Source organism: Schistocerca nitens, chromosome 1 (assembly GCF_023898315.1).
Source record: "Schistocerca nitens isolate TAMUIC-IGC-003100 chromosome 1, iqSchNite1.1, whole genome shotgun sequence".
NCBI classification, from domain to species: Eukaryota; Metazoa; Arthropoda; class Insecta; order Orthoptera; family Acrididae; genus Schistocerca; species Schistocerca nitens.
Window position 1 is genome coordinate 233,424,079 of NC_064614.1, and position 27,449 is coordinate 233,451,527.

The window sequence follows — 27,449 nt, forward strand, 5'->3', positions numbered from 1 at the left end:
TTGTAACATCAAAATCAAAGTTTGTTGTTTCCACCATTTCCAACAGTCATTGGAGGGAATCGTTTGTGACTTCAGAACTGAGGCACAGACGTTGTTTGTTCTGATGCGAGAAACAATTGCAATTGGTTGTACCCTGTGCTTTCAGTTGCTTCTGGGAACCCCTCTTCAGCCTGTTGAGAAAGTCTCTGGGCATACACACTGAGTGCAGATTCTTCTCCTTCCCATCACTTGCCACAGTTACTTTGCAACAGCATAATTTGTGTTGCCAGCATACACCCTCTGCCTATGCCCACTCATCCAAACTGATAACTTGGTGGCCCTGTCCCTGTGATTCAAACTGACCTACTGTCCCTCCTTAAAACCTCAGACCTGTCACAAGGACTAACACCTCAATCACTACACTTCTTACCTCACTCAAACTATGCAGTACCATCTTCTTTCTAAGATCCACAAACCCAATCACACTGGTCATGCCATAGTTGCTGGCTTCAAAGCACCCACCGAACTTATGTCTGTCTTCATTGATCAACACCTGCAACCAACAGTACCTAGACTTCCCTCCTATATTCAAGAAACCTGTGCCTGTCCCACTCCCACCACACACCTCACTTGTCACCGTTGATGTCACATCCCTCAATACCAACATCCCCCATGCACATGGTCTGTCTGTTGCTGAACATTTCCTCAGTCATTGGCTACCTGATCCAAACCTATGACATTGTTCCTGCTCTCCTTAATCAACTTTATACTTACCAACTACTACTTCACCTCTGAGGAGTGGACATAGAAACAGATCAGGGGCACAACTGTGGGAACCAGGATGACTCCTTCCTATACCAACCTTATCATGGGTCACTTGGAGGGGATTTTTGTGGGATCCATAAACCTTGAGTACCTGGTTTGGTTTAAATACATTGATGACATCTTTACCATTTGGACTCATGGTGAGGCTAACCTGTTAAAATTCTTGGACTCTCTAAATACATTCTTCCAATTAAATTTCACAAGGTCCTTTCCAGATCCCATGCCACTTTCCTTAACGTTGATTTCATCCTCATCAAAGGTCAGCTATACACTTCTGTTCACATTAAACCCACTAAAAAACAATAGTTCTTACATTTTGATGGTTGCCGTCCATTCCACATGTAAGTTCCCTACAATACAGCCGTGGCATTTAAGGCAAACATATTTGTTCAGATACAGACTCAACACCGCCATTCTCACCTCAGCCTTCACAGTATATAATTACCCCACTAGCCTAGTTCAGAAGCAGATTCCCTGGGCCATAACATCCAATCCTGGTAAAGCTGATCCCTCGAATAAACAACTTAGGGAGTACACCACTTATCACTCAGCATTATCGTGGTCTTGAATGTATTAATCAGCTACTTTGACAAGGATATGAATTTCTAAAATCATGCCCTGAAATGAGGTCCATTCTGTCTGACTTTCGCCCATCTCACCTTGAAGAGCTTTTCATTGTCCTTCCAGTCTCTGCAGCATCGTTGTCAGACTCTATGCACCTTCTGCACCCACCTCCCTACCCTGTGGCTCCTACCCCTGTGACCATCCTCACTGTAGGACATGCTCTATGCATCCTCCTATCCCCACCTATACCAGTGCTGTAACTGGCAAAATATTTACTATCAAAGGGAGAGCCACCTGTATTATGACACATCATATACCATGTAGGGCAGTTCAATAAGTAATGCAACACATTTTTTTTCTGAAACAGGGGTTGTTTTATTCAGCATTGAAATACACCAGGTTATTCCGCAATCTTTTAGCTACACAACACTATTTTTCAACGTAATCTCCATTCAATGATACGGCCTTATGCCACCTTGAAATGAGGGCCTGTATGCCTGCACGGTACCATTCCACTGGTCGATGTCGGAGCCAACGTCGTACTGCATCAATAACTTCTTCATCATCCGCGTAGTGCCTCCCACAGATTGCGTCCTTCATTGGGCCAAACATGTGGAAATCCGACGGTGCGAGATCGGGGCTGTAGGGTGCATGAGGAAGAACAGTCCACTGAAGTTTTGTGAGCTCCTCTCGGGTGCGAAGACTTGTGTGAGGTCTTGCGTTGTCATGAAGAAGGAGAAGTTCGTTCTGATTTTTGTGCCTACGAACACGCTGAAGTCGTTTCTTCAATTTCTGAAGAGTAGCACAATACACTTCAGAGTTGATCGTTTGACCATGGGGAAGGACATCGAACAGAATAACCCCTTCAGCGTCCCAGAAGACTGTAACCATGACTTTACCGGCTGAGGGTATGGCCTTAAACTTTTTCTTGGTAGGGGAGTGGGTGTGGCGCCACTCCATTGATTGCCGTTTTGTTTCAGGTTCGAAGTGATGAACCCATGTTTCATCGCCTGTAACAATCTTTGACAAGAAATTGTCACCCTCAGCCACATGATGAGCAAGCAATTCCGCACAGATGGTTCTCCTTTGCTCTTTATGGTGTTCAGTTAGACAACGAGGGACCCAGCAGGAACAAACCTTTGAATATCCCAACTGGTGAACAATTGTGACAGCACTACCAACAGAGATGTCAAGTTGAGCACTGAGTTGTTTGATGGTGATCCGTCGATCATCTCGAATGAGTGTGTTCGCACGCTCCGCCATTGCAGGAGTCACAGCTGTGCACGGCCGGCCCGCACGCGGGAGATCAGACAGTCTTGCTTGACCTTGCGGCGATGATGACACACGCTTTGCCCAACGACTCACCGTGCTTTTGTCCACTGCCAGATCACCGTAGACATTCTGCAAGCGCCTATGAATATCTGAGATGCCCTGGTTTTCCGCCAAAGGAAACTTGATCACTGCCCGTTGTTTGCAACGCACATCCGTTACAGACGCCATTTTAACAGCTCCGTACAGCGCTGACACCTGTCGGAAGTCAATGAAACTATACGAGACGAAGCGGGAATGTTTGAAAATATTCCACAAGAAATTCCCGGTTTTTTCAACCAAAATTGGCCGAGAAAAAAAAATGTGTTGCATTACATATTGAACTGCCCTCGTATTATGTAAATAGTAAATAAAAAATGGGTAAGAAAATGCATGTCAAAAGTAAAACAGGTAACACATCCCTTTGTAAATGAGAAAAGTAAGGTAAAATACCATTGCTGACAAGTGGATAACATGCAGCTTGAATGGTGATGGTAAAAGAAAAACATATTAAAACAGTATTACTCAGCATTCATATCAAACATTGTGCACTGCATACTACTGTATTATGCATATACAGATTAAATACCTGAAAAGATGTGGTTAAACACTGTGATTGATACAATTGTGGTCACATTAGAATGACACTTTTAATTCATATTTTGATAATTGACAGAATTAAAATGAATTTATCTGTCATGCATCAATTAGATAAACAATAAAACAATTTATTGTCTTTTTTTCTCAAAAGAAAATGATAAACTCTTGTTTCTAAGTTTTGTGTATATAACATTTTTATATCATTTTCTGATTTTTCTCAGGACTATGGTGGCGAGGAATACCCATTGACTATTTTGAGAGGCTCATTCGCATTTCCAAGGATGTGGTACTATATATACTACAGTTTGCTGAAGATGTTAAATCAAAGGTAAAAAATTGTAGTTGTGTTCTTGAGTTAAGAATGCACAAAACACAATTAAGCTTTTGTTTGGAAGTCCTGACTGGAGATTACCTTTATACAACTACATTAAAAAAGAGTGACTGAAGCAAATTAATAAAAGTAGATGATTTGTGCCTAGTTATCTTTGAGACAGAAATAACTCTTGTTCGTCTTACACGTGTATACAATCTCCGGTGTCTAAAATGTTTTAAAATTATCGTCATTTGGAGAAAAAGTGTGAAACAGGAAGGAAAAAGTAAATCATTTGAAAGTGTCAATGAAGGAAAATACAAACTGATGAAAATTATTTTTAAGAACCATGGACTCCATTGTGACAACTTATTCCTGTGAGCGACACTTTTTTTGAGGGGGGAGTCACTTTTGCCTCAATTTCTCATGATTCAGTGAGCAGTAAATAGATTCTGCACGTCTAAAAGGGCTCATTGACAGAAAATTATTGTTTAAGTTCATTCACACGGTATTGTGAAAATTGATGTGGAAGACTGCCGTTCCATCAGTTGTTAGCATCTCACGGATGTTGTAGATTAATTTTGTAATTCAGAATTGCAGTGAAGTATTCCAGTGCCAGCTGTTGTTATTGTTGTTACTATGCTCCTTGAAGATATTGCTTCAGTTCCAGCTATTTGGAATACCCTTTAAAATATGGCATAATACAATTTCTGTTTGTGCTTGATGCTGAGAATAAAAATATTGCATGTTTAACATTCTGTTACCATTGTGTTTTCCTCCATTACCAAACTCAGTAGTCAGTGGTACTTCAGAATGCGTCCTGCAATCTATTTTTTCTCTTAGTCACTTTGTGCTATAATAAGGTTTCTTTCTGATTCAGTTCAGTATCTCTTCATTTGTTATCCCATCTACCCATCAAATCTTCAGCTTTCTGATGCACATTTCTAAAGCTGCTATTCTCACATTTTCTGCACTGTTTATGGTCCATGTTTCACTTGATAGTGACGTGTTTCAGACATTTTTTCTGAAAAGATTTTCTAACAGTTAAATTAACATCCAGTAACAATATATTCCCTTTTCCAGAAAAATAAAATATTCTTGGTATTGGCAATCTGCTTTTTGTGTCCTCTTCACTTCTGCCATTACCAAGTATTTTACTGCCCAGAATGAGATTTTCACTCTGCAGCGGAGTGTGCGCTGATATGAAACTTCCTGGCAGATTAAAACTGTGTGCCCGACCGAGACTCGAACTCGGGACTTTTGCCTTTCGCGGGCAAGTGCTCTACCATCTGAGCTACCGAAGCACGACTCACGCCCGGTACTCACAGCTTTACTTCTGCCAGTATCTCGTCTCATACCTTCCAAACTTAACAGAAGCTCTTCGCAGAAGTGGTGGCAGTCAGGCATTGCTTTATTGCTTTAGTTTGTTGCATGGGATACCATCAAAACAAACTTTAATTTTTGATTGTAATATAATTCATATTTACTGTTACATGCAAAGAACAAAAAAATTTTGCGTGTGATCCAGTTGCTTTTGTATTCTATATTGTTGAAACATTCAAAATTCAGCATACTTTGGTTGTAAAAGGTACCTCTGCCAGCAAGGGTAAATATGACTGTTCAGATAGAAGCACTAAATAGTAACGAATATTTCCTTGTAATCTGCATTCTTGCAATATATGATGGGAAGTCAACTGAAAACCTTAAATATTTTTATTTTTTTTAATTGAACAAAAGTGGAACATAGATGCGGCCTAAGCCAGTTTTTTTTTTAATATGTAGGAATATGATGGACTGGCAATGGTGTTTCCTCTAGTCGTGTAGTGCTCCAAGACAATGCCTTGTTACCCCAAAAGAGAGTCAGAAAACTCTTCCCTGCAGATGGCTGCATCTGGAACATTTTGGGTTTTGGTGATTGAGGAATGGTGCCATTTCTTGCTTGCTGTCTTTGTTTTGGCTTGATGTTACATCAACATATCGCTCTTTCTGTTCTGCCCTGTTACCTATCTTGCAGACACTTTGCAAATCTTAAGCACTTCATGAATCGTGTGGTGTGCTGAGCCATGACTAATGTTCAGAGTTGTGGCTATTTCATCCACCATCACATGTTGATTTTCCATCACATCAGCTTCAACTGCTGCAGTAGACTCATGTCACAATGCAGTGTGCCTTACCCGGCCACTGAGTATCTGTCACAAAAATCACACACCATATCTGAACTTTCTGCCCCACTCTCACACTTGGTGCATTGATAGACATGCATCACCATACTGGACCTTCATTTGCCAATGGATTTCAGTAGGGGGTTTGTACCTTCACTGCTCAGAAAATGTGCAGCATAATGCTTTTCTTCTGTGGTGCATATCACAAGCCTGGCAGCCATTTTGAACTGGTGTTGTGACTGTGTTTAACTAGTCTTTAGTATGCTGTCACATATAGGGTACTGCCAACTTACAGATCAGTGGTGCGAAATGTCTATTTTTAATTAAACTTTTCAGGTTTTTGTTTGACTGCCCTCATATTTCTCATGTTTGCAGACCATTAAGTTATTTTATACCAGTCTCATGGTGATATCTACTATAATTTGACATATTCCTTCCCACTTTCTTAATATTGCCCAGAACATAGGATATGCAGAGTTTTGAAATTCATTAACCATTTTGTTTGTGAATTGGCATAAGGTTGTGTGAGTGTTGGAAGGGTGTTTATAATATGATGAAGTGTTCACTGTTTGCTTTTAGTACAGTGTTGTATAGATAGCATAGTACAGTACTGTGTAGTATAGTTGTTTACGTTGACATAAGGGTAACATATCAGAAGAGAGATTCATTACACATTGTAAACAGAGTTTGGTTCAGTTGTTGCTTTTTACAACTTCAGTTCTGAGTAAGTAAACCATAGCTGTACAACACTAAACCAATTATATTCACAGCTACTGGTGTTTCTGTTAGCTTAGTGTTATGGTTATACGACTTAATATTCTCTTGTCCCGTGTTTTTTTGTGAATTGAGGGATCACTAGTTTACATATAAATTTGTGTTTGACATTTAATTTGAAAAGTACAGAAAATTTTTAGTGGAGTGAAGTCGTTACTTACACCAAATCTCTTTCCTTCCAGAAAGCCGAATATGAGGTATCTGTACATATTGCCCTGGAAATTCTTTCACAGCTCAACAAATTAAATCAGAGTACAAATGATCTGAAAGTACCTTATGACACATTTCAAATGCCAGAACTTGCCGAAATAGTAGATGTAAGATCGGATTATTTACACTGGCTGGTTGAGAAAGATCAGACACAGGTAATTTACTCTTTAATTTTTAGTTATGTATGAAGTAATAAATTATTTTTAATATCTGCCTTTGGTAGATGGCATTCATGCCAGATATCATAGTCCGTTTTCCATAGTAAAAGATTATATTTTTCTTATTATCACAGCTGGTATTGGTTATTTCCTGGTTTGTAAGTTTTTATATAAATGATGGTTGGAATACAAATATGCACCTTGTATTTTGTGTATAATGGATGTACTTTGAAGAAGTTTTGAATGGAGATGGTCTTTCAACATCCCTCTCATCTATTGGGTCTAAGAGACGAACAAAACAGATCAATCACTATCCTAGATGTGTCACATTTTTGCACCTTGGTCCATTTAAATGAGTGGCTGGGAGGTTGCATTTTGAGTACAAGAAAGAGCTCAGACATTCCAGATTAAATCAAAGTTTTTATTTCCCAAAAAAGGATGACCTGCTGTGGAAGCCAAGGGTGGTTGGCCTCTGATGTGTATGGTGGAACTTCGTTGTCAATGATCAGGAAGCCAGTAGTTCATCACCCTGAGTGGGCTAGCACTGGAGCAGTAGTGAGTAGATGCTTGGTTATTTTCCACTCCAAGATGCTAGGGTTGGTGGTCATATGTGTGTGATGTGTGCTTGTGTGCTTGTGTGTGTGTGTGTGTGTGTGTGTGTGTGTGTGTGTGTGTGTCCTTTTCATCTACATCTACATACATACTCCGCAATCCACCATACGGTGCGTGGCGGAGGCTGCGGTTGAAAGCTAGTGTGTAAGTGTCTTTTAGTTGTGCCTATCTGCAACTTAAATATGGTAAGTAACAATATATCTTTTGTGTACATTGTTGAGAATTGATGTCAGGTAGCAGAAATACAGATTCTCTAAACAGGACACGCAATAAGTTTTAAATGAGGTTCAGCCCAATATATTTGTACTGCTCTGTAATTGGTGGCCAGTTTTGGTTTCACAATTCACAGTATATACAGGTAAATGGAAGTGCATCATCTTTCTCTGCAGTCCTTTAAGGAAGGAGAATCACCTGACTAAAAAGCAACATCATAGATTTGGTATATGTTCACAGTGGCAGAATTAATGATTATGGAATTATGATTGTAGCAGTGTACACACAAGGATTTATGGTATTGTTACCAGCATACATAATGCTGTCCAATAAACATAGTTTGCAGATTATTAAAACCTTTGGGTTTGGATGTCCATTGGTTCACCCAAGATACTTTAAACACGAAAGTCACACGGTTTATGCTCTTGTGAGATATGCCTGTTACGCATATTAAATTGAGATGCAGTATGGTGACATAGAAATATGTGCTTCACAACAGCATTATGCAAAATCTATCTCATTCAAGCAATGCAGTCGGACATAGGGATGTTAATGGTATAAATTCTGGGCACGTACTTTACTAACAGGTAAATGTAGTTGTGCAAGATAGAATACTCCTTTTCCTTATCAGAATGAAGTCACTGTATTTTCAACCAGTTCACTTGGTCTTCATTTACATCCCCTCCGTTTCGTTACTGCTTTTATCAACTTTTCGACACTCAGAAACTAATCACCTTCCATTCTTACTAACAAGAATTTGCAGTTAGTATTATTCTATACCAGTTATCTGAGGTGAAGACAGTTTGATTTCATGCTGCTTTTTCTGTGTAACTGAAGTCGGCAACATTAGGCAGATATGAGTGCCCTGAAACCATGAACTTTTAGATTAATAGTGTCTACACTTGTTTCTTGTGTTAATTTCATTACAATTAAAGCTACGGTTTTGTCCATCACAAGTGTCACTGAAAATTATTGTGTGTTTACAGGGATTGTGTTTTATGTGATTGGTGAGACAAGCAGAGATTTCTTTTGACCCCCTGCTTGCTATGGTCTCATCCCATACATGCATGTAACCTAACTTTTTCCCCATGTTACTTACTCCCAGATTTTAACAGTACATGTTTCTACAGTAGTATGCCTCAGAAACAGTTTTGGATAGGGGAGGGTTTTCTCTAAATCCATAGTTAAGATACATACGTCTTCATTTTCTTTTGCTAGTGTGTCATCAGCTTTTAAAGTAGGACATGCTTTTTTAGTTTTTGCTAAATGGGATTACGTTCTCTTTCTAGCTCTGCCCTTGTTTCTCAATTTTGCTCCACATCAATCATTTACTTGTACCTATTACAGTTTTACATGTATCTTTTCTGGGCAAGTGGAATTATAAGTTAAGTTTAAAACTGAAAGTAGATCAGTAGTAATGCTCTTTGACAGGATCAGTTTGATTTTCCACCCACCAATGTGTGTAAAGATTGTACACCTTTGAAGTATTAAGGTCTGTGTTCAAGTATTTCCTATTGGGGTTATAGTTCCTATTATAGTGGCTTCGATAGAATGGGAAATGGTTAATGTGGTCTATCATGGATTGTACTTGCAATGGTATTAGTTTTTGTGCAGCAGCATGTTTATCCCGTAAGACTTCCCCTGGAATCCTGGAATACACCCATATCTTACTTTATTAATAGCTTTGGTGACACTTCCATTGCGTACAGCAAAAGTTACCAAAAAGTAACATTCCGACAATAGTTTGAACATTGTTTTTCATTATTATTACAACTTTGTATAAAATATACTGACCAGGTGAGTAGTTGTGCTTGAGGATTACAGGCCCTACCTGCGCCACTGTCATCACTATTACAAAGTATATCATCCAGTTCATCATTGTTGCTATCCGTGGTGCTAGTGTGTACCTTGTCTGCCACCACAGCCGGCTTCAATAATTTTCTTCTGTTGTTGTAATGTATGTGGTGTTAAATCCATCACATGGCACAGCTGATCTTGTAACAGCCCATATAATAGCTGCAGCCTTGGTACTCTCCCTATGTCTCTCCTGTACTCCTCTCCACTTATAACCTTTGTATCTCATTTCTTACTTTTCATGTTTTAGTCAGCTTTAGCATCCATTGGTGGCTAGTTCATATGATATCCTCCTGCCTGGAAAACAGCACTCCTGCTTCAAATCATTGGTACTATAGTGTTTCCATTGCTTCTCCTGAAAGGGATTCACATCATTCACCCTTCCCCTCTCACGAGGCACGGTGTACATGGTTCATTACCACACTAAGCATCATATTACAACAGTATACTCCTGTTCCTTTATAAACTACCACCTACCACCCAATTAATACCAAAAACATAACAATAATGCAGAACTGAACTCCCTATAACAACCAATTTCCAGTCAGTCAGTTACATAACTGTCATGTATTCTACCCCAAAGCTGTTTATGTGAGGACTGATCAACAAATACTGAGACTGATTTGTTTCTTGTAGCTTCTATGATAGTTTCTTATATACGGTAGCAGCACTTTCGATTGGTAGATTCGTGGTAATGTTGTATTTTGTAGATGCTATTTGCTTTTTGCATACCAAACAGTGGAGACGACATGAGAGGAGCAGTATGGTACAATAAAATTGTGTATTCATTTAAACCATACAGCTATTGAAACTTTCGAAAAGTGGCAGCAAACTTTCAGTAAAGATGCCTTACCTCATGCAACAGTGTTTAGGTTGCTCAAGGACTTCAGAGGAGGCCGACTTATCCCCATATGGCCTGTATTTGTGGCCATTGGGTGCCACCTCTGCTGACTCCCAAGTGAAAGGTTGTGCAAATGGAGACAAGCTATGAGGTGATGCATCGCTATGCTGATAGAGGGGATGCGTTTCTGAAGTTTATTACCTCCTACTTACTCATGGCAACATCCTCATGATCCTGAAGGAAAATGAGCCATCACAGTGTAGAAATTGCCAGGTTCTCCAAAAACAAAAAGGCAAAAATTGTTCCATAAGCAGGGAAAGTGATGGTAATCATATTTTTTACTGTCATGGAGTGATTTACCAGCACGCAGTTCCCCTACACTGTTACAGCAGCATACTACATGTCAGTATTGGCTAAACTGAGGAAGCACCTTGCAAGGAAACAACCTGAACTTACTCGGACAGGGTGTTGACTTCATCATGACAGTGTGCAGGCTCACATTACAACATAAGTCATGCTGTTTCTGGCTCAGTACAACGTTACTTGTGTACTGCATTTGCCTAAAAGCCCCGATCTGGCACCCTTTTTTTTAATTCCCATCACTAAAGGCAAAGATTCGGGGCATTTGATTTGAGAACTCTGAAGCAGTGCTCAAGAAAAGTGAGGCGGTTGTCAAGGACCTGACAAAGAATGGTCTGCACTGTATACTTGAGGACTGCCAGATGGTATAAAAAGTGCTTGCAAGGAGAAGAGTAGTACTTTCAAAATGATCTTGTAAACATTGAAATGGAGAAATAAACATCTGTGAAAAAAAAGTGTTTCAGTCTTTGTTGACCATCCCTCTTATATCCCACACAATTCAATATCTACTGAAAAGATGTGGGTGCATAAGGCACTCTGTCCACATTGTGCTCGGAGGCTTCTGTCTCCTCTCTTCCGTTGTTAGCTTTCCCTTTCTTCATGGGCAGTGGTAGTAGCCCTTGGGGGTAAGTCATCTAAATTAACCTTAAAAATTATTAACATGTCCTGTGTGAACAATAGAACTTCACAATGGTAATTGTAACTTCAAATTCGTGGGTAAAGTTATCTTTGTGACTTGATATGGCCCGTGAATCGCATAATAAATTTTTACGTTTGAACCTATGGTGTGTAGGCTCTTGCTGTCATGACGCATTGGCTGATTCTGCATTCAGGAAACTTAACAGTGCATTATTCTATTCTTTCTTGCCGCTCAAGCTCTTTTGTATTCATCGTCTTCACCCATTTCCACACATCGTACAACGTCTTTGCAAAATTCTTCACTGACTCCCCATTTTTCCTGCTTTTTGGCTTAATCACTTTGAAAGACAACAGCAACTTTTTATCGTATACCACCTCATAGTGCTAGAGCCCAGTTCTGTCATGCACGGTCAATGCCTGTGTTCGATTAAGGGTGAAAGGGATAGGTCTCAGCCTCATTATTCAGAGCTGATGGCATAGTTGCCGAATCAGCTTGCACATGAAGTTGGTGCACTGATCTGTAATTAGTGGGTCAGGGATGCCAAACTTCGGTAACAAGTTGTTTGTCATTGCTTGTGATAATGTACTCGCTTTTTGATTCAGAATTGCAACCATTGCAATGGAACATGAAAAGTGGTTTATGGTCTTTAATGCATCAGATTCAAGATTATCACCACTAACTGAAACCGTGGAATCTCCATTTACTTCCTGCATGCACCACATTCATACATATAAAACAGTGTGAAGTACCCAATTTGTCATTGTGTTCCAATGGTCCTATAATATACAAAATGACATCCGGTAGGCCAGTAGCCAAACTTACCCAAAGTGGTTTTACTGTACCTTCCGGTACTCTGTCATGTGATTTGAGCTTTAATGATCATGTGTGCAGGTTAGTTAGCTCCACTTTTATACTCAACGAAACTTGTGACAATGCACCATTTGCAGTTGTCATTTCCAGGCACAGCAATGCCCCACTGACTTAAATCGCGTGTTACAGAAGAGCAATTTTTGTGTGATGCTTATTCAGTAAATCTATCTCAAGGAATGCATAGTACCCCCTCACCAACTTTTAACAATAATTCCATATACCCCCTAAAATTCTTTGCTCCAATAGAGAAACTGAGCAGCACTGACCCTGATGGCTCAACATCAGTTTCCCCCCACTCCACTAATTCCATGATTTATAGAAGTCGGTGTCTGAAATTTTGCACCTGGTTTCGCCATGTTAGCTATATTGGACTGCTTCTAGATTGAAAGTCGGTGGCTAAGTTTCACCCATAACTATCTGCAAATAGACTTATTTTACCAGTTCTTGCTGTGTAGTAGTTATTGTTTTTAGTTCTATTGGTACTCTTGCGTTGCTTGATAACATGGTTTGTTTTGTCATTTTCATTTATAATGGATGATAATGCATTGTAAGAAACTCTTAATTTTGATTCAATGACAGTGACCACAGTCACGGCTGACTTTTTCCTTGAGGCTGAAAACGATTTTGCTGTACTTTGTTTTCATTGTCCTTTTTCTTCCCATGCGATTAGACACAGCTCGTTGCACTATCACAGTGTATGATATGGAAAGCACTTCAAAGGGGTTTTCGTGCACGGAATGTTTATGCACTGTTTACATGACTTTGCACATCATATGTATTGTTTTTGTATGTAACTTCAGTTCAGTTTTCATTAACAGACTAGACCATGTAGTGTACTTGGCTCACTTTTTGCTACCTGAAGACTCAAGACTAACACACAGCCATTCAGCTTTGTGATATTTTTTCTTACTGTTTGTACATGCTTTCTTTTTAATGGCAAAATTAACTTTTTTTTCACAGAGCAAAATCACAAACTTTCATATTGGCTGAGTTCTTGAAGTCTTATTCCTCATATAGTTCTTTTTCTCAATTTAACGTTACTCTTATCTTGTATTATGCTCACCCTCATTGTGCATAATTATCACCTTTATATTTACTATAAAATAAGTAAATTTTCTTTTAGTTTTTTCTGAAGATGCTTCTCACTTTCACTATACAAAGTGAATATAACTTCATGTGGATCTGATATACCCCTACCAATTTTTGTAATGGGGCAAACAATTATTACTCATACTTCATTGATGATTATACTTTATATGCCACTACTAAACCAACATCTGTTTAATGAGCAGATAATTATTGGAAACCAATCACTATACAAAAAGTGTACTGCATTGAACCAATCAAACTGAATAAGTTTATCTCCCCTTTCTCAAGGAACATGTGCATGAGTGAAACAATCAGGCATAAAGTAAGATCTATCTTTCACTCAGAAACACTCCTCTCTATTTTCTTCATAATTTCCCTCTTGTCCCCAGTCTCAGTTACCACATTGCATCTCTCTCTCTCTCTCTCTCTCTCTCTCTCTCTCTAAAACACACACACACACACACACACACACACACACACACAATAATAACATAAAGAAATGATTAAAACACACTTTGCAAATGTCAACAATGTATTCATCATGTAGGGAATATATGATGTTAAAAATAAACAAGTGGACAAGAAAAACGTAGCCAAAAGTGATGATTCTTGTAAACTGTGAATGCAGTTAACATATCGCAATGCAAGCAAAGAAGTAGATGAGGGAACTGTATGTCCATCTTTTTAGAGATGGTTGCGGGACTTGGCTGTTTGATACAGTTTGTCAAATCAGACACCTTTCAGCCGACTATTTCCCAAACTTATTTTATATGGCTACCAGTTTTGTCGATTTACTATGCCATTTGTAGGCTCCTGACCTACATGAAGGAAAATTCGCCTTGATTCTGGTCAAAACGGGCCAGTATTTGAATACTGATATCTGTAGATTTCTGCTTGCTATACCGGTCACTTCAACCATCATCTGCCAACTCAGATGGAATCTGTAGGCAGATGATGGTTGAACTGATTGGTATAGCAAGCAGAAATCTACAGGTACCAGTATTTGAATGCAGGCTCCTGTTTTGACCAGAATTGAGGTGAAATCTTCCGACACGTTGGTTAGGGGCCTAATGATGGCATAATAAATTGCTGAAACTGGTAGCAAAATAAAATAAGTCTGGAAATTAGAGGGCTGAAAGGTGTTTCACTTGACATCCTAGATGAGGGAATGTTGTAAATAAAGTAATACAATTTCTTTAGTTTGATAAGCAAACCATGTTAAAATCTCCAAAATATTAAAACTATAAAATGTCTAAGTATCAGTCCACTGATCATATTTTAACTAAATAATAATAATATTAGAAAAACAAATTAGTGTTTAGTGGCTGCATAGCCTATATCAGCATTAACTGCTGCACCAGTGATTTCTATACACAGTCTTGGGTATTGAGTTGTTACTGCCTAATCTGTCTACCTCTGCTGATTGCTGTGTGTTGCAGCTGCTAACTGGTTCTGAGCAACTTGAGAAACTGTTAGGACCCTGCCTACCTGGAATCTGAGAGACCTTTCCTTCTTTCCAAACTTTCTCAGTCAGTCCCATCTCTGTCCCTGATTAAGACATCTATGAAACTATAATTAATATTTTCTCCATAAAGTGTGTCTATTGGCAGTATAGTAATCTGTAGGAGTGATCTCCATGTTTGTTGTACTAATCATACATATGCTTTATACATTATTTATTATGAATGCAAAATAATACAGGGAACTGTTTTACAGGCTGGAAGACTCTATTTTTGTAACTATCCATTTGTGTTCGATGCTGCTGCCAAAACTCTTCTTCTGGAAACAGATCAATCGTTGCAGGTCTGTATACTTATAACAAAGTTTGGAATTGTACTTAGAAACACATAAAAGAAGCTAAGAAAACACAGTTATGTTATGTCAGACTTTTCTGCGATTAGTACATCAGTTTTACCTGTGAAAGATTTAACCTAAGAAATGCATTATCTTGTAAGCAAATTTGATTTACTGGAAGAGGTTGTACAATTGCAAAACTGTGATTACTTATTACTAATTCTCTCTCTCTCTCTCTCTCTCTCTCTCTCTCTCTCTGTCTCTGTCTCTCTATTTCTTTTAATTTTTTTTTTCTCCCTACGTTTGTATTTACACTCGGCGATCTTCATATCTTCATTGTGTTCGCTATCAATGACCTGACATTCACAGGAAAGGACATAAAGCAGATGCTGTGCACAACTCATGAACACCTTGTGCATTTTTGAGGTCACATACAGAAAATCCAAATACTTTTACTGTTTTTCAGTAGTTGTTTACTCTTGAAGTGTGTTTACAGTCGAATTGCATGAGCAGTCTGCTGCATGTAAAGTAGTGAAGCTGAATAGTGGTGAGTGGTGTTTGTGACAGTCCCTGGGTCGTAGGACAAACACCTCTTTGACCCTGGCTGGGGCCGATAAGCTGGCGACATTTTCCATCTGGTGCTGCTGATCCAGTGCCTCATTCTGCTGAGGCCAGCAGCCTCTGTAGGCCATGGCTGTTGATGCATCATGTTGTGCTGTGATGGCATCCCACTTGGGAGGTGGCCCCTTGACTCTGTGCATGGCTGTGGTAGCGGTGTGGGGAGTCTGCTGCGTATGAGGTAAAACCTGCTGCCCTTGGACAGGCATCAGCTGGGGGGGCTGGCACTATGGTGCCAAGTTCCATTAGAAACTCAGTGTTGATGGCAGCTGGCACAGATGACAGTTTGTTAGGGCTGTGACATCAAGTCCTGTGAAGGACTTAGTGCTGTCAGCAGGTGCAGCCCAGTCTCAAACCCATGGCTGCAGCTGGCAGAGCCCAGTCGTCTTGCTGTCCAGTGTTTTCCTGGCACCATGGTGGTATTGCTGGCTTCTGGCCATGACAGGTGATCGGCACCTTAAAATACAGACTTATTTATGTGCCTCCAGTGTCCATTCATTTCACTGAAATGTGGCATCTAGTCACTTTGTCATAATGAGAGGCTCACCCTGATGGGGTGACACAATGCCAATTGCTACACTGTTGTCGCTGCACTGCACTGTTTACCACTGAGCTTGGCTATTCTTGCTTCACAGTCCACTGGTATATCTGTTGTTATGACCCTCATCACCACTTAGGTGGTTACTGACTTGCAAATACTAATGCAACGCTCTATGGCACTTGAATGCCATCTCTCCTTACTTTTGTTAAAGACTAATAATTTTTTGGCTGAAGACTAGCTTGCAGCACTATGCTGCCGCCCCCCCCCCCCCCCCCCCATGGAGAAGACCCAGTCCCCTGTGACTTATACCAGCTCTTTTCTCTATTGTAATTACTTCTACCTTAATCTGTAAAATAAGTACCCAATACTAAACTGACTTTTCTTAACTACTATGCAAGTTTCTATATAAATCACTGACTCCATAAATCTGTCTTTCATCTTTCACTTGTATTGCTCAGTCTCACAGAATATCTCAATGGTCCCTTGCCCTGCTCAGAAACTCAAATACTATTAAACATATTTCACTGCTATTTCCCTTGCCATCCTTATCCTGAAACAACTATAACTCTCCATTCCACACTTCATACTAAACATGACACTCTTTCTCTCTTAATAAATTATCACTAATGTATTAGCTTCAACAAAACATTGTCTGGCTTCATTGAACTTGTATGCTTGGTACCTAATCTCATCTGTCTGGTGGTTTCTTAATCCTTCACTTGCGAACAACTTTTGGAGTTTTGTCCTTGTTACAACAGCTGTCCTTATGATTCCCCAGACAACATACTCCCAAAATCATCCTTAAAAAACACATACTACACTACCATTCACAGCACTTTGATAAGTAGTCCAACTTATTTCTCCTTGTGTAGCACTCATTATAGAGTGAATTTTCCTCGGTGTTTTGTTTCTTGGTATTCCTGTTCACCGAAAACAGCTTCCTGGTGCCTGGTGGCACTGTATAATGCGAATTATACCTTAGTGTAAGTGTATATGGTTTAATTGGTTTGCTTTGTACTTCAGATGCACTTCATGACAGCTCTACCCTGGCAACAGCATTGTGTCACTGAAAGTTAACTGTGGTATGATATTCAGTCAGAATGTGTACTTCAGGCTTGCTTTGCACATTTCACCGACTTAAGATATACAATAGGATGTACAATGAAATATCAAATTGTACAACATTTATGAAGCAGTCTACATGTTAGGAATAAACAATAGCTTTCTTCAAACAAACAGATTTTACTTACACAGTTGCAGGAACAGCCAATGTCATCTAATAGCGAACCTTACAAAGAATAACCTGTAACAAACTTCAGATACCTGAATTTGAACCTTTCTTATAGAAATACTTCAACCACATTATTCCCAACAAGTCCACTCTCAGGAAGGATTACCGGGATTCTTTCAATGTTGATGTATTGTCACGTAGAAGAAGGTGTAATTAGATGAATGACGAACACTAACTTCTCATAACGAAAGTTTATTCAGCACGTGCACATACAAGAGTGTAGAGCGAACTGCCTCCGGCCAGAACACATACGGTATACTCGTATATACAGTTACAGAGCATTCCAGTACAATGATTATTGACATTTGTGAATACTTCTGGAATCTACTCGAACCAAATATAGAAATTAAAATTTTGCAATTCAGGGGAGTTTTGAACTCAGGACCCTCCATGCAACAGTGTAGTATCATAACCACTACACTACACTGACTTTGCTACTCAGCTTCTTCTGCGGCATTGCGCCCTCCTTAAGAGAACAGCATCTCGGTGTTACATCCTCCTAGTTTGGGAACGAGTCATCGGTCCTGCATACTCCGACTCCCAATGACTGATGTTTGCCCTGGCAGTGATCTTCTTAGAACTTCCGTTGCCACTACGCTCTTCATCACCTTTCCGCTTGTTGCCTGTCGCTGGAGCTTTGAATTTACCCTGAGTTGCTGGATCCTTATAGGGCTTCATTCGAAGGATGTGGTCCGTATCTCTGATCTTTTGTTGTCTTGTGTTGGGGTCAAAATCTTCAGCTTCGTACGTAACTGTCTTATAACCTTATAAGGTCCAAAATAGTGCCTGAGTAGCTTCTCAGAGAGACCAACCTTCCGAACAGGAGTGAAGATCCAGACTAGGTCACCAGGCTGGTAGACAACAGGGCGGTGGCTCGCGTCTTACCTTCAGCGATCGTTTTCTTGAGCCTGCAGTGTGTGGAGTCGAGCTAATTGCTGAGCTTCCTCAGCTCTGCTTAACACCTGGCCGATGTAGTCGTCATCCACATCATCAGGATGTAATGGAAACACAGTGACCATTGTCGTAGTTACCTCACACACTAGCAAAAATGGCATAAATCCTGTGGTGTCTTGTTTGGCGGTATTGTTGGCAAAACTCACGAAAGGGAGCACTTCATCCCAGTTGCTCTGCTCAACATTGACGAACATTTATAGCATGTCGGCCAAGATCTAATTAAGGCATTCAGTAAGCCTGTTAAGTTTGCGGGTGTTTGCAGTCGTCATGTGATGAGTAATGTTGCACCAACAGTTTATCTCTGTCACAAGATTCGATTGAAAAACTTTCCCCCACCCATTATTAAAGACCTTGGGGCACCATGTTTTAATATAACTGTCTTCCACGATGAATTTGGCTACCTCGAATGCTTTGGCTGTTTTTACAGCTTTTGTAATGGAATAGAATGTCAGATAATCAGTGCAAACAATAATCCATCTATTGCCACCAGCAGACGTTGAGAAATCGTCTGAGGAGATCAATCTCAACACGCTGGAAAGGCGTTTCGGCTAGTGGAATTGGTATGAGTTGGCCGGGTGGTTTCTGAGGCACTGCCTTTCACCTCTTGCACACTCTGCAGTGCAACACATAGTGACGGATGCTCGAAAATAAACCTGGCCAGAAAAATCTCTTGCGGATCCTGTTGTATGTCTTAATAAATCCTAAATGGCTGGTCTCAGGTGTGTCGTGGAATTTCTGTAGAACATCTAAGTGCGTGCGTTTAGGAATCACTGGTCGCCACCTCTTTCCAAATGGATCAAAGTTTTTCTTGCAAAGTAATCCATTAACTACCTTAAATTGTCCTTTCACATCTTCCGACAAATTTAAGGCAAGCATAATTTTAGATATCTTGGCGTCCTCCTTCTGATCTTGGAGTGCAGCGAGACAGTCACTATCTTCATCAAAGTCTTGATGGTCTTGCGTAGTGTTTCTTGAGAGACAGTCGGCATCTTGGTGTTTTCTTCCAGTTTTGTACACTATCGTAATGTCATACGCTTGAAGACTTAGTGCCCACCTGACGAGTCTTCCTGTTGGGCCCTTAAGACCCGTCAACCGACAATTTGAATGATGGTCTGTAACAACTGTGAATGGCCTTCCATAGGGATACTGTCAAAATTTGCACATGGCCCAGATCACAGCAAGACATTCTGTTTCTGTAGTTGAGTAGTTTCTCTAGGCCTTTGTCAGGGTCCTTCTCTTTTCCATGTGAAATTTGCACCAGAACAGCACCAATCCCTAACCCACTGCCATCTGTGTGTAGTTCTGTAGGTGCTCTCTTATCGTACAGACCAAGTACAGGGTCAGTCGTCAGAGCTTTTCACAGCACATCGAAAGAATCTTGTTGAGCACCACCCCAGATAAATTTAGCATCGGCTTTTAACGACTCTTGGAGTGACCGCTTTGATACAAAAGTCTTTGCTAAAACGACGTTAATAAGAACATAATCCGAGGAAGCTTCTCACAACTGTAATACTTTTAGAAATAGGAAATTCCATTATAGATCTCTCCTTTTCTGGTTCTGGCTGCACACCTTCATTTGACACAAGGTGTCCAAGTATTTTGATTTCTTTTGTTCCAAAGAGACACTTTCTTGGATTAAGTTTCAGTCCACCTTGTTGGAGACACTTAACAACAGCCCTCAGTCTTTTTATATGTTCATCAAATGTCTCTGAGAACACTATAATGTCATCTAAATAACAAAGACACTTCGTCCACTTCAGGTGACTTAGAAGATTATCCATCATCCGTTCAAAAGTTGCTGGTGCATTACACAAACCAAATGGCGTTACCTTAAACTCGTACAGCCCTCAGGGGTAATGAATGCAGTTTTCTTACGATCAGTCCCATGTTCTTCGATTTGCCAGCATCCCGAGTACATGCCCATGGTTGAGAAAAACTTAGCCACCTTCAGAAAATCTAGTGTATTTTAGTGGCACCACCATTTAGGATAGGGAAAGTTACTTTTGTGCGATATTTGGAGCACAAGTTACAGTCAGGTGCGGGCCGGATTGCAGTAAGTTACGCATACCAGCAGTTGCGAAAGCAAATAGAGGCCACAGGGGTGTAGAACTGCCGGAGAGGGCACACACGGCAGTTTCCAGGCTGTAAGGCACAGGCAGAAGAGGGCCGCTGGCCAACCTAAGTGTTATGCGTACGTGACACGAAGTGGTGCGTTAGCGAAACAGAGGCGTGCAGCCGAGTATAAATAGGTGTTGTTTTCTAATGAGATTCAGTCAAGTGTGGCAGCTCTCCTGGATGGTGAGTCGGTCACACCGCCGGGCTACACGCAGCAACAGATGGGGCGACAGCATCCCAGTCCACGGCGGGTCGTTGGTTCGACCCTCTGAGGCCGACACGGGGCCACAGGCAGCCAGGGCGGGCCACTCTTTGGCTCATTACTGCGGTCAGTCATCTCAGCTCCCGACACACACCGGAGACTTCTGAGGCGAGGGCTGCAGATTCGGACGCTGAATCGTGGGCACTTGCCGCTGCGTTCTCAGCTATGGCAGCGACAAAGAAGCGGCAGTAGGGCTGGCCTGTGGCTCCCGGCAGAGCAGCGTGGAGACAATGGGCACAATGGCCGCTGAGTCGGCTGTTGGCACAACCATCCTGACGTAATCGGAACTCTGCAGCTGGCGTACGAGGCCGGCACGACACAGCGTTGCATTGCACAGGCCGCTTGGGTGCTTCCTCAGCACTGTGGGGCCCTGTGATGCAGACTGAGGTGAACAGAGCACTGTAGCGGAAACAATAAATCACTTGGAAAGTTCTCGCTGAGTTTTAACACAGCACCTCCTGGCACCCATCCACAACATTTGGTGTCAGAATAGCGGACGTCGTCTGTCTAGTATGACGTTCAACCCCACTGCCTGCAGTACTGTCACAAGGTGTGGTGCATGCTGACAACATTGTTCTTGATGAGTGTTGTATGTTTTCTTTTTTTTTTGTTTTTTCGAGTATGGCTCCTGGCAAGCCACATTTTTAGATGTTTGCCTGTGCATAGTATATTTTGTTGTCAGAGTAAGTGTTAGTGTATTTGGGGCAGTAAGTTTTTTTTTGGCATTTGACTACTTTCGTATTGGTTTATGATGACACTGAGTGTGATGATGTGGAGCTGTAGGAAGTCAGGTTGTTCTTGTACTTAAATGTTATGATTTGGGACTAACTGAGAACGAAAGCCACACAATGGCAGAGTCAAGGACACAAGGTGTGTCGGAACCAGAAGTGGTGCGGATTTTGATGGAAAAAGTAGCACAATTGACAGCAGACTATACACAGTTGAGAAATGAATTAACATCTAGAAGTGAGCGGGAAACCGCTTCTGATCAGTCATTGTTGCCTAGGGTGCAGGAGATTGATCCAGCTGCCGCGAGTCTGAGTATTTAGTTTTCTGTCAAGGCATCCAAGGATGTGCGTTCGTTTGTGGGGGACTTGGAGACTTCAGCGGTGATGAATGGTTGATCTGATGAGCAGTTGTTACATATAGCCAAGATTAGGTTAACGGGTGAAGCGAAAACATACGTAAGGTGTTACGAGGCCTTAAGGAAGGCAGGACAGTTTAAGCAGTTAAAGGAAGGGCTTTTACAAAGGTACATGAAACAGAACAGCGCTTGGTACTTTAGGGAGAGGTTAAGTACAATGACAAAGAGACAGGGGGAGCCGGTAGAGAAATTTGCAGACAGGATAAGGGAATTTAAGAAGTATACTTACGAGTTGAGTCAGTTGAAATGAGTAGTGTTCTGTTGCAGGAGGCTGAGAAAAGGGTACTTGATGTATTTTTGAGAAGGTTACCGGTGCATATGTCACGGAAAGTGCGTGAAGGGACTCCGAAAGGTTTGTATTCAGCTATTCAGCTGGCAATTCAATGTGAGGAAATAGATGTGGTAACAGGGGTACGCGAGAGGCAAACAGCGTTTACAAAATGTTATAAGTGTGGTCGTACAGGACATTTGCAGAGGCAATGTACCCAGTTGCTGAGGAATAGAGGAAGGGGTGGAAATCAGCAGCTTGGAGGATGGAGAAGTAGAGATAAGAGAGGTAGACAATCGTTAAATGGCAGAGGAGGCCCAAGACCCACCTAAAAGGAGCTCCCATTTAATTTCAATGCTACGAATACGTATGCAGAGGTGGAATGTTCAGTGGTAGGATCCATGGGATCTAAAAAGTTTAAGGTTTTGTTGGACACAGGGGCGCAAGTGTCAGTGGCAACTAAGAATATAATGCGACGAAGGAAGTACCACGTTACAGGTTGCTGGGGGATAAGGTGGTCATGCCTTTGGGGTCGGTGACAGTTGAGTTTCGCATAGGGGAAGTCTGATTTAAAGCATGTATGGAGGTAGTACCTTGGGTGAGCGAGGGCTACGACATGATCGTTAGTCTCCTACACCACACCCCATCCCCACATCCCTCGAGCTGGAACATACAGAAAGCTGACTGGGGACTTTACTCCTCTCTCGCAACCTTCTCGGACCAAGATTTTCTCAGCTGTGACAGTCAGGTCGAATACCTCACGGCTGTTATCATCAATGCTGCCGAACGTTCCATTCCTCTTACTACCTCTTCTTCATGTCGCGTTTCAGTACCCTGGTGGAATGAGGCTTGCAGAGATGCTATACGTGCTCCTTGGCGTGCTTTACACGCCTTTGGCCGCCATCCTACACTGGCGAATTGTGTTAATTACAAACAGCTCCGAGCGCAATGTTATTGAGTCATCAAAGACAGCAAAAAGTTTGTTGGGCCTCTTTCACAAGCTCCTTTAACAGTTTTACTGCCTCTTCTGTCGTCTGGGGTGGCCTGTGCCGGCTGTCGGGGCATTAAGGCCCACTCCTCGATACCTGGCCTGACTTCAGGTAATGAGGTACTTGTGAACCCTGTGGATGTCTCCAACACCTTTGGCCACTTTTTCGCGGAGGTTTCAAGCTATACTCATGGAGTGTGGCTAATGGCTTCCGGTTCTCTGAAGAGAAAATGGTTTGCATCAACTTTTGGCGATATAAAGCATTCCTTCCACCATCCTTACATCTTGGTCCCGTTGTTCTCCCATTCCTGGAGACAACGAAGTTTTTAGGGCTCACACTGGACAGGAAATTTTGTTGGTCTCCGCATGTCTCTTATTTGGCTGCCCATTGTACACGTTCCCTTAATGTCCTCCGTGTTCTTAGTGGTTCATCTTGGGGAGCGGATTGCACTGTCCTGTTTCGTTTATATCTGTCCATAGTCCGATCAAAGCTGGATTATGGGAGCCTCGTCTACTCGTCTGCTCGGCCAACCCTCTTACGCCGTCTCAACTCCATCCATCATCGGGGGTTATGTCTTGTGACCGGAGCATTCTATACTAGTCCCGTCGAGAGTCTTTATGCTGAAGCTGCTGAATTACCATTGACCTACTGGCGCAATGTACTGCTTTGTCGGTATGCCTGCCGGCTGTTGTCAATGCCCGACCACCCCTCTTATCAGTCCTTCTTCGGCGATTCTCTCAACCGTCAGTATGGGTTGTATGTGTCTGCCCTGCTGCCCCCTGGAGTCCACTTTCGTCGCCTGCTTCGACAATTTGATTTTGCCCTCCCTACCACCTTCAGAGAGGGTGAGAGCCCGGCACCACCTTGGCTCCAGGCTCCGGTTCACATTCATCTTGACCTCAGCTCGCTCCCAAAGGAAGGTACTCTGGGTGCCGTGTATTGCTCACGGTTTGTTGAACTTCGTGCGCGACTCGCCAATAACACCTTTATTTACACTGATGGCTCTAAAACTGACGATGGTGTCGGCTGTGCCTTTGTCGTCGGGGACGTCACCTTTAAATACCGGCTCCTCCACCAGTGTTCCAGCTTTGCGGCCGAGCTTTTTGCTCTCTATCAGGCCGTTCAGCATGTCCGCAGCCACAGCCATTCTACATATGTACTCAGCTCTGATTCACTCAGTGCTCTTCAGAGTCTTGGAGCTCCTTATCCGGTCCATCCCTTGGTGTAACGGATCCAGCAATCCCTCCATTCTTTTGCTGATGATGGCTCTCCTGTTAGCTTTATGTGGGTTCCAGGCCATGTAGGAGTGCCTGGGAATGAGGCTGCCGATGCTGCGGCCAAGGCTGCAGTCCTCCTGCCTCGGCCAGCCTCCCTTTGTGTCCCATCTTCTGACATTAGTGGGGTTGTTTGTAAGAGGTTTGTGTCATTATGATGGGATACTTGGTTGTCACTTCAAGAAAATAAGCTTTGGGCCATAAAACCTTCCCAACAGCTTGGAAAACCTCCTCCCGACCATCTCGGCGAGAGGAGGTCATTTTGGCCAGGTTGCGGATTGGGCATTGCTGGTTTAGCCACCGCTACCTGCTATCCGGTGACCCCGCCCCGCAGTGCCCTTGTGGTCATGCATTGACAGTGCGCCATGTTTTATTGTCGTGTCCCCGTTTTAATCAATCTCGTGTTGTCATGTGTCTGCCATCTACCTTACCGGAAATTTTAGCTGATGACGCTCGAGCAGCTGCTCGTATTCTTGGTTTTATTACTTTGATGGACTTTTCCAAAGACATCTAACTCTTTTAATTATTTTATCTGCGTCTTTGTAAAAACTTTCTGGTGTCCCCCCCCCCCCCTCCCTCCTTGAGTTTTACCAGATTATATGTGCACTTACATTTGTGACTGGGCACTAATGACCTCAATAGTTGAGCACCCTAAAACCCCACAAAAACCTTCATGCTGTATCTCTACCGTTCCACTCTCGAACGGCATGCGGGAAAAACAAGAGCTTAAAGTTTTCTGTGCGAGCCCTGTTTTCTCTTATTTTATCTTGATGATCTCCCTATGTAGGTGGGTGCCAACAGAATGTTTTTGCAATTGGAGGAGAAAACTGGTGATTGAAATTTCATGAGAAGATCCCGCCACAATGAAAAACACCTTTGTTTTAATGATTGCCACTCCAATTCATGTCTGTGACACTATCTCCCCTGTTTCACGATAATACACAACAAGCTGCCCTTCTTTGTACTTTTTCGATGTCATCCGTCAGTCCCACCTGATTTGAATCCCACACTGCACAGCAATACTCTAGAATAGGGTGGACAAGCTTGGTGTAAGCAGTCTCTTTAGTACACCTGTTGCACCTTGTAAGTGTTCTGCCAATGAATCGCAGTCTTTGGTTTGCTCTACCCACAATATTATCTATGTGATAATTCCAATTTAGGTTATTTGTAATTGTAATCCCTAAGTATTTATTTGAATTTATAGCCCTCAGATTTATGCGACTTATTGCATAATCGAAAGTTAGCTGATTTCTTGTAGTACTCATGTGAATAACTTCACACTTTTCTTTATTCAGGTCAATTGCCACTTTTTGCACCATACAGATATCTTATCTAAATCATTTTGCAAGGCGTTTTGATCATCTGATGACTTTACAAGACAGTAAATGACAGCATCATCTGCAGACAATCTAAGACGGCTACTCAGATTGTCTCCTATGTCGTTAATATAGACCAGGAACAATAGAGGGCCTATAACACTTCCTTGGGGAATGTCGGACATTACGTCTGTTTTGCTTGATGAATTTCCGTCTATTATTACGAACTATGACCTTTCTGACCGGAAATCACGAATCCAGTCGCACAACTGAGGCGATACTCCATAGGCACGCAGTTTCGTTAGAAGACGCTTGTGAGGATCGGTGTCAAAAGCCTTCTGGAACTCTAAAAATATGGAATTAATTTGACATCCCTTGTCGATAGCACTTACTACTTCATGAGTATAAAGAACTAGTTGTGTTTCACAAGAATGGTATTTTCTGAATCTGTACTGACTATATGTCAATAAATAGTTTTCTTCGAGGTACTTCGTAATGTTTGAATACAGTATATGTTCTAAAACTCTACTGCAAATGGACGTTAATGATATAGGCCTGTAATTCAGTGGGTTACTCCTACTTTTCACTTTTTGGTATTGGTGTGACTTGAGCAATTTTCTAGTCTTTAGGTACGGATCTTTCTGTGACTGAGTGGTTGTATATAATTGTTAAATATGGAGCTGTTTTATCAGCATACTCTGAGAGGAACCTGACTGGTATACAATCTGGACCGGAGGCCTTGCCTTTATTAAGTGATTTAAGCTGCTTTATTACACTGAGGGTATCTACTATGTCTCTCATGTTGGCAGTTGTTCTTGATTGGAATTCAGGAATATTTACTTCGTCGTCTTTGGTGAAGGAGTTTCGGAAAACGGTGTTCAATAACTCTGCTTTAGTGGCACTGTCATCTGTGACTTCACCGTTGTTATCGCGCAGTGAAGGTATTGATAGCATCTTGCCACTGGTGTGCTTTATGTATGACCAGAATCTCTTTGGGTTTTCTGCCAGATTTCGAGACAGAATTTCTTTGTGGAAATTATTAAAAGCATCTCACATTGAAGCACACACTATATTTCAAACTTCTGTAAAACTTTGCCAGTCTTGGGGATTTTGCGTTCTTTTAAATTTGGCATGCATTTTTTGTTGCTTCTGCAACGATCTGACCTGTTTTGTGTACCATGGGGGATCAGTACCATTACTTACTAATTTATGTGGTATATATTTCTCAATTGCTGTCGATACTATCTCTTTGAAAAGATTCCACAACTTTTCTACACTTACATGATTAAATCGGAAGGAGTGAAGACTGTCCCTTAAAAAGGCGTTAAGAGCATTTTTATCAGCTTTTTAAAGTAGATATACTTTGCGTTTCTTTTTGATGGTTGTAGGTGTTACGGTATTCAGCCTAGCAGCGACTGCCTTGTGGTCGCTAATCCCTGTATTCATCACAATACTCACTATTTGTCCAGGATTATTTGTTGCTAAGAGGTCAAATATGCTTTTGCAACCATTGA

At 41.5% G+C, this 27,449-nt stretch overlaps 1 protein-coding gene across 3 annotated transcripts in view; it reads left to right on the forward strand.

The window, feature by feature from the left end:
- LOC126246314 (probable E3 ubiquitin-protein ligase HERC4) overlaps nt 1-27,449 on the forward strand; it is a 248,291-nt gene that overhangs the window by 123,592 nt on the left and 97,250 nt on the right. For all 3 annotated transcript variants that reach the window (XM_049948384.1, XM_049948386.1, XM_049948385.1), the window contains exons 13-15: nt 3,498-3,604; nt 6,705-6,887; nt 15,086-15,172. In XM_049948384.1, coding sequence (XP_049804341.1) covers nt 3,498-3,604; nt 6,705-6,887; nt 15,086-15,172 — 377 coding nt within the window. The remainder of the gene's footprint in view (nt 1-3,497; nt 3,605-6,704; nt 6,888-15,085; nt 15,173-27,449) is intronic.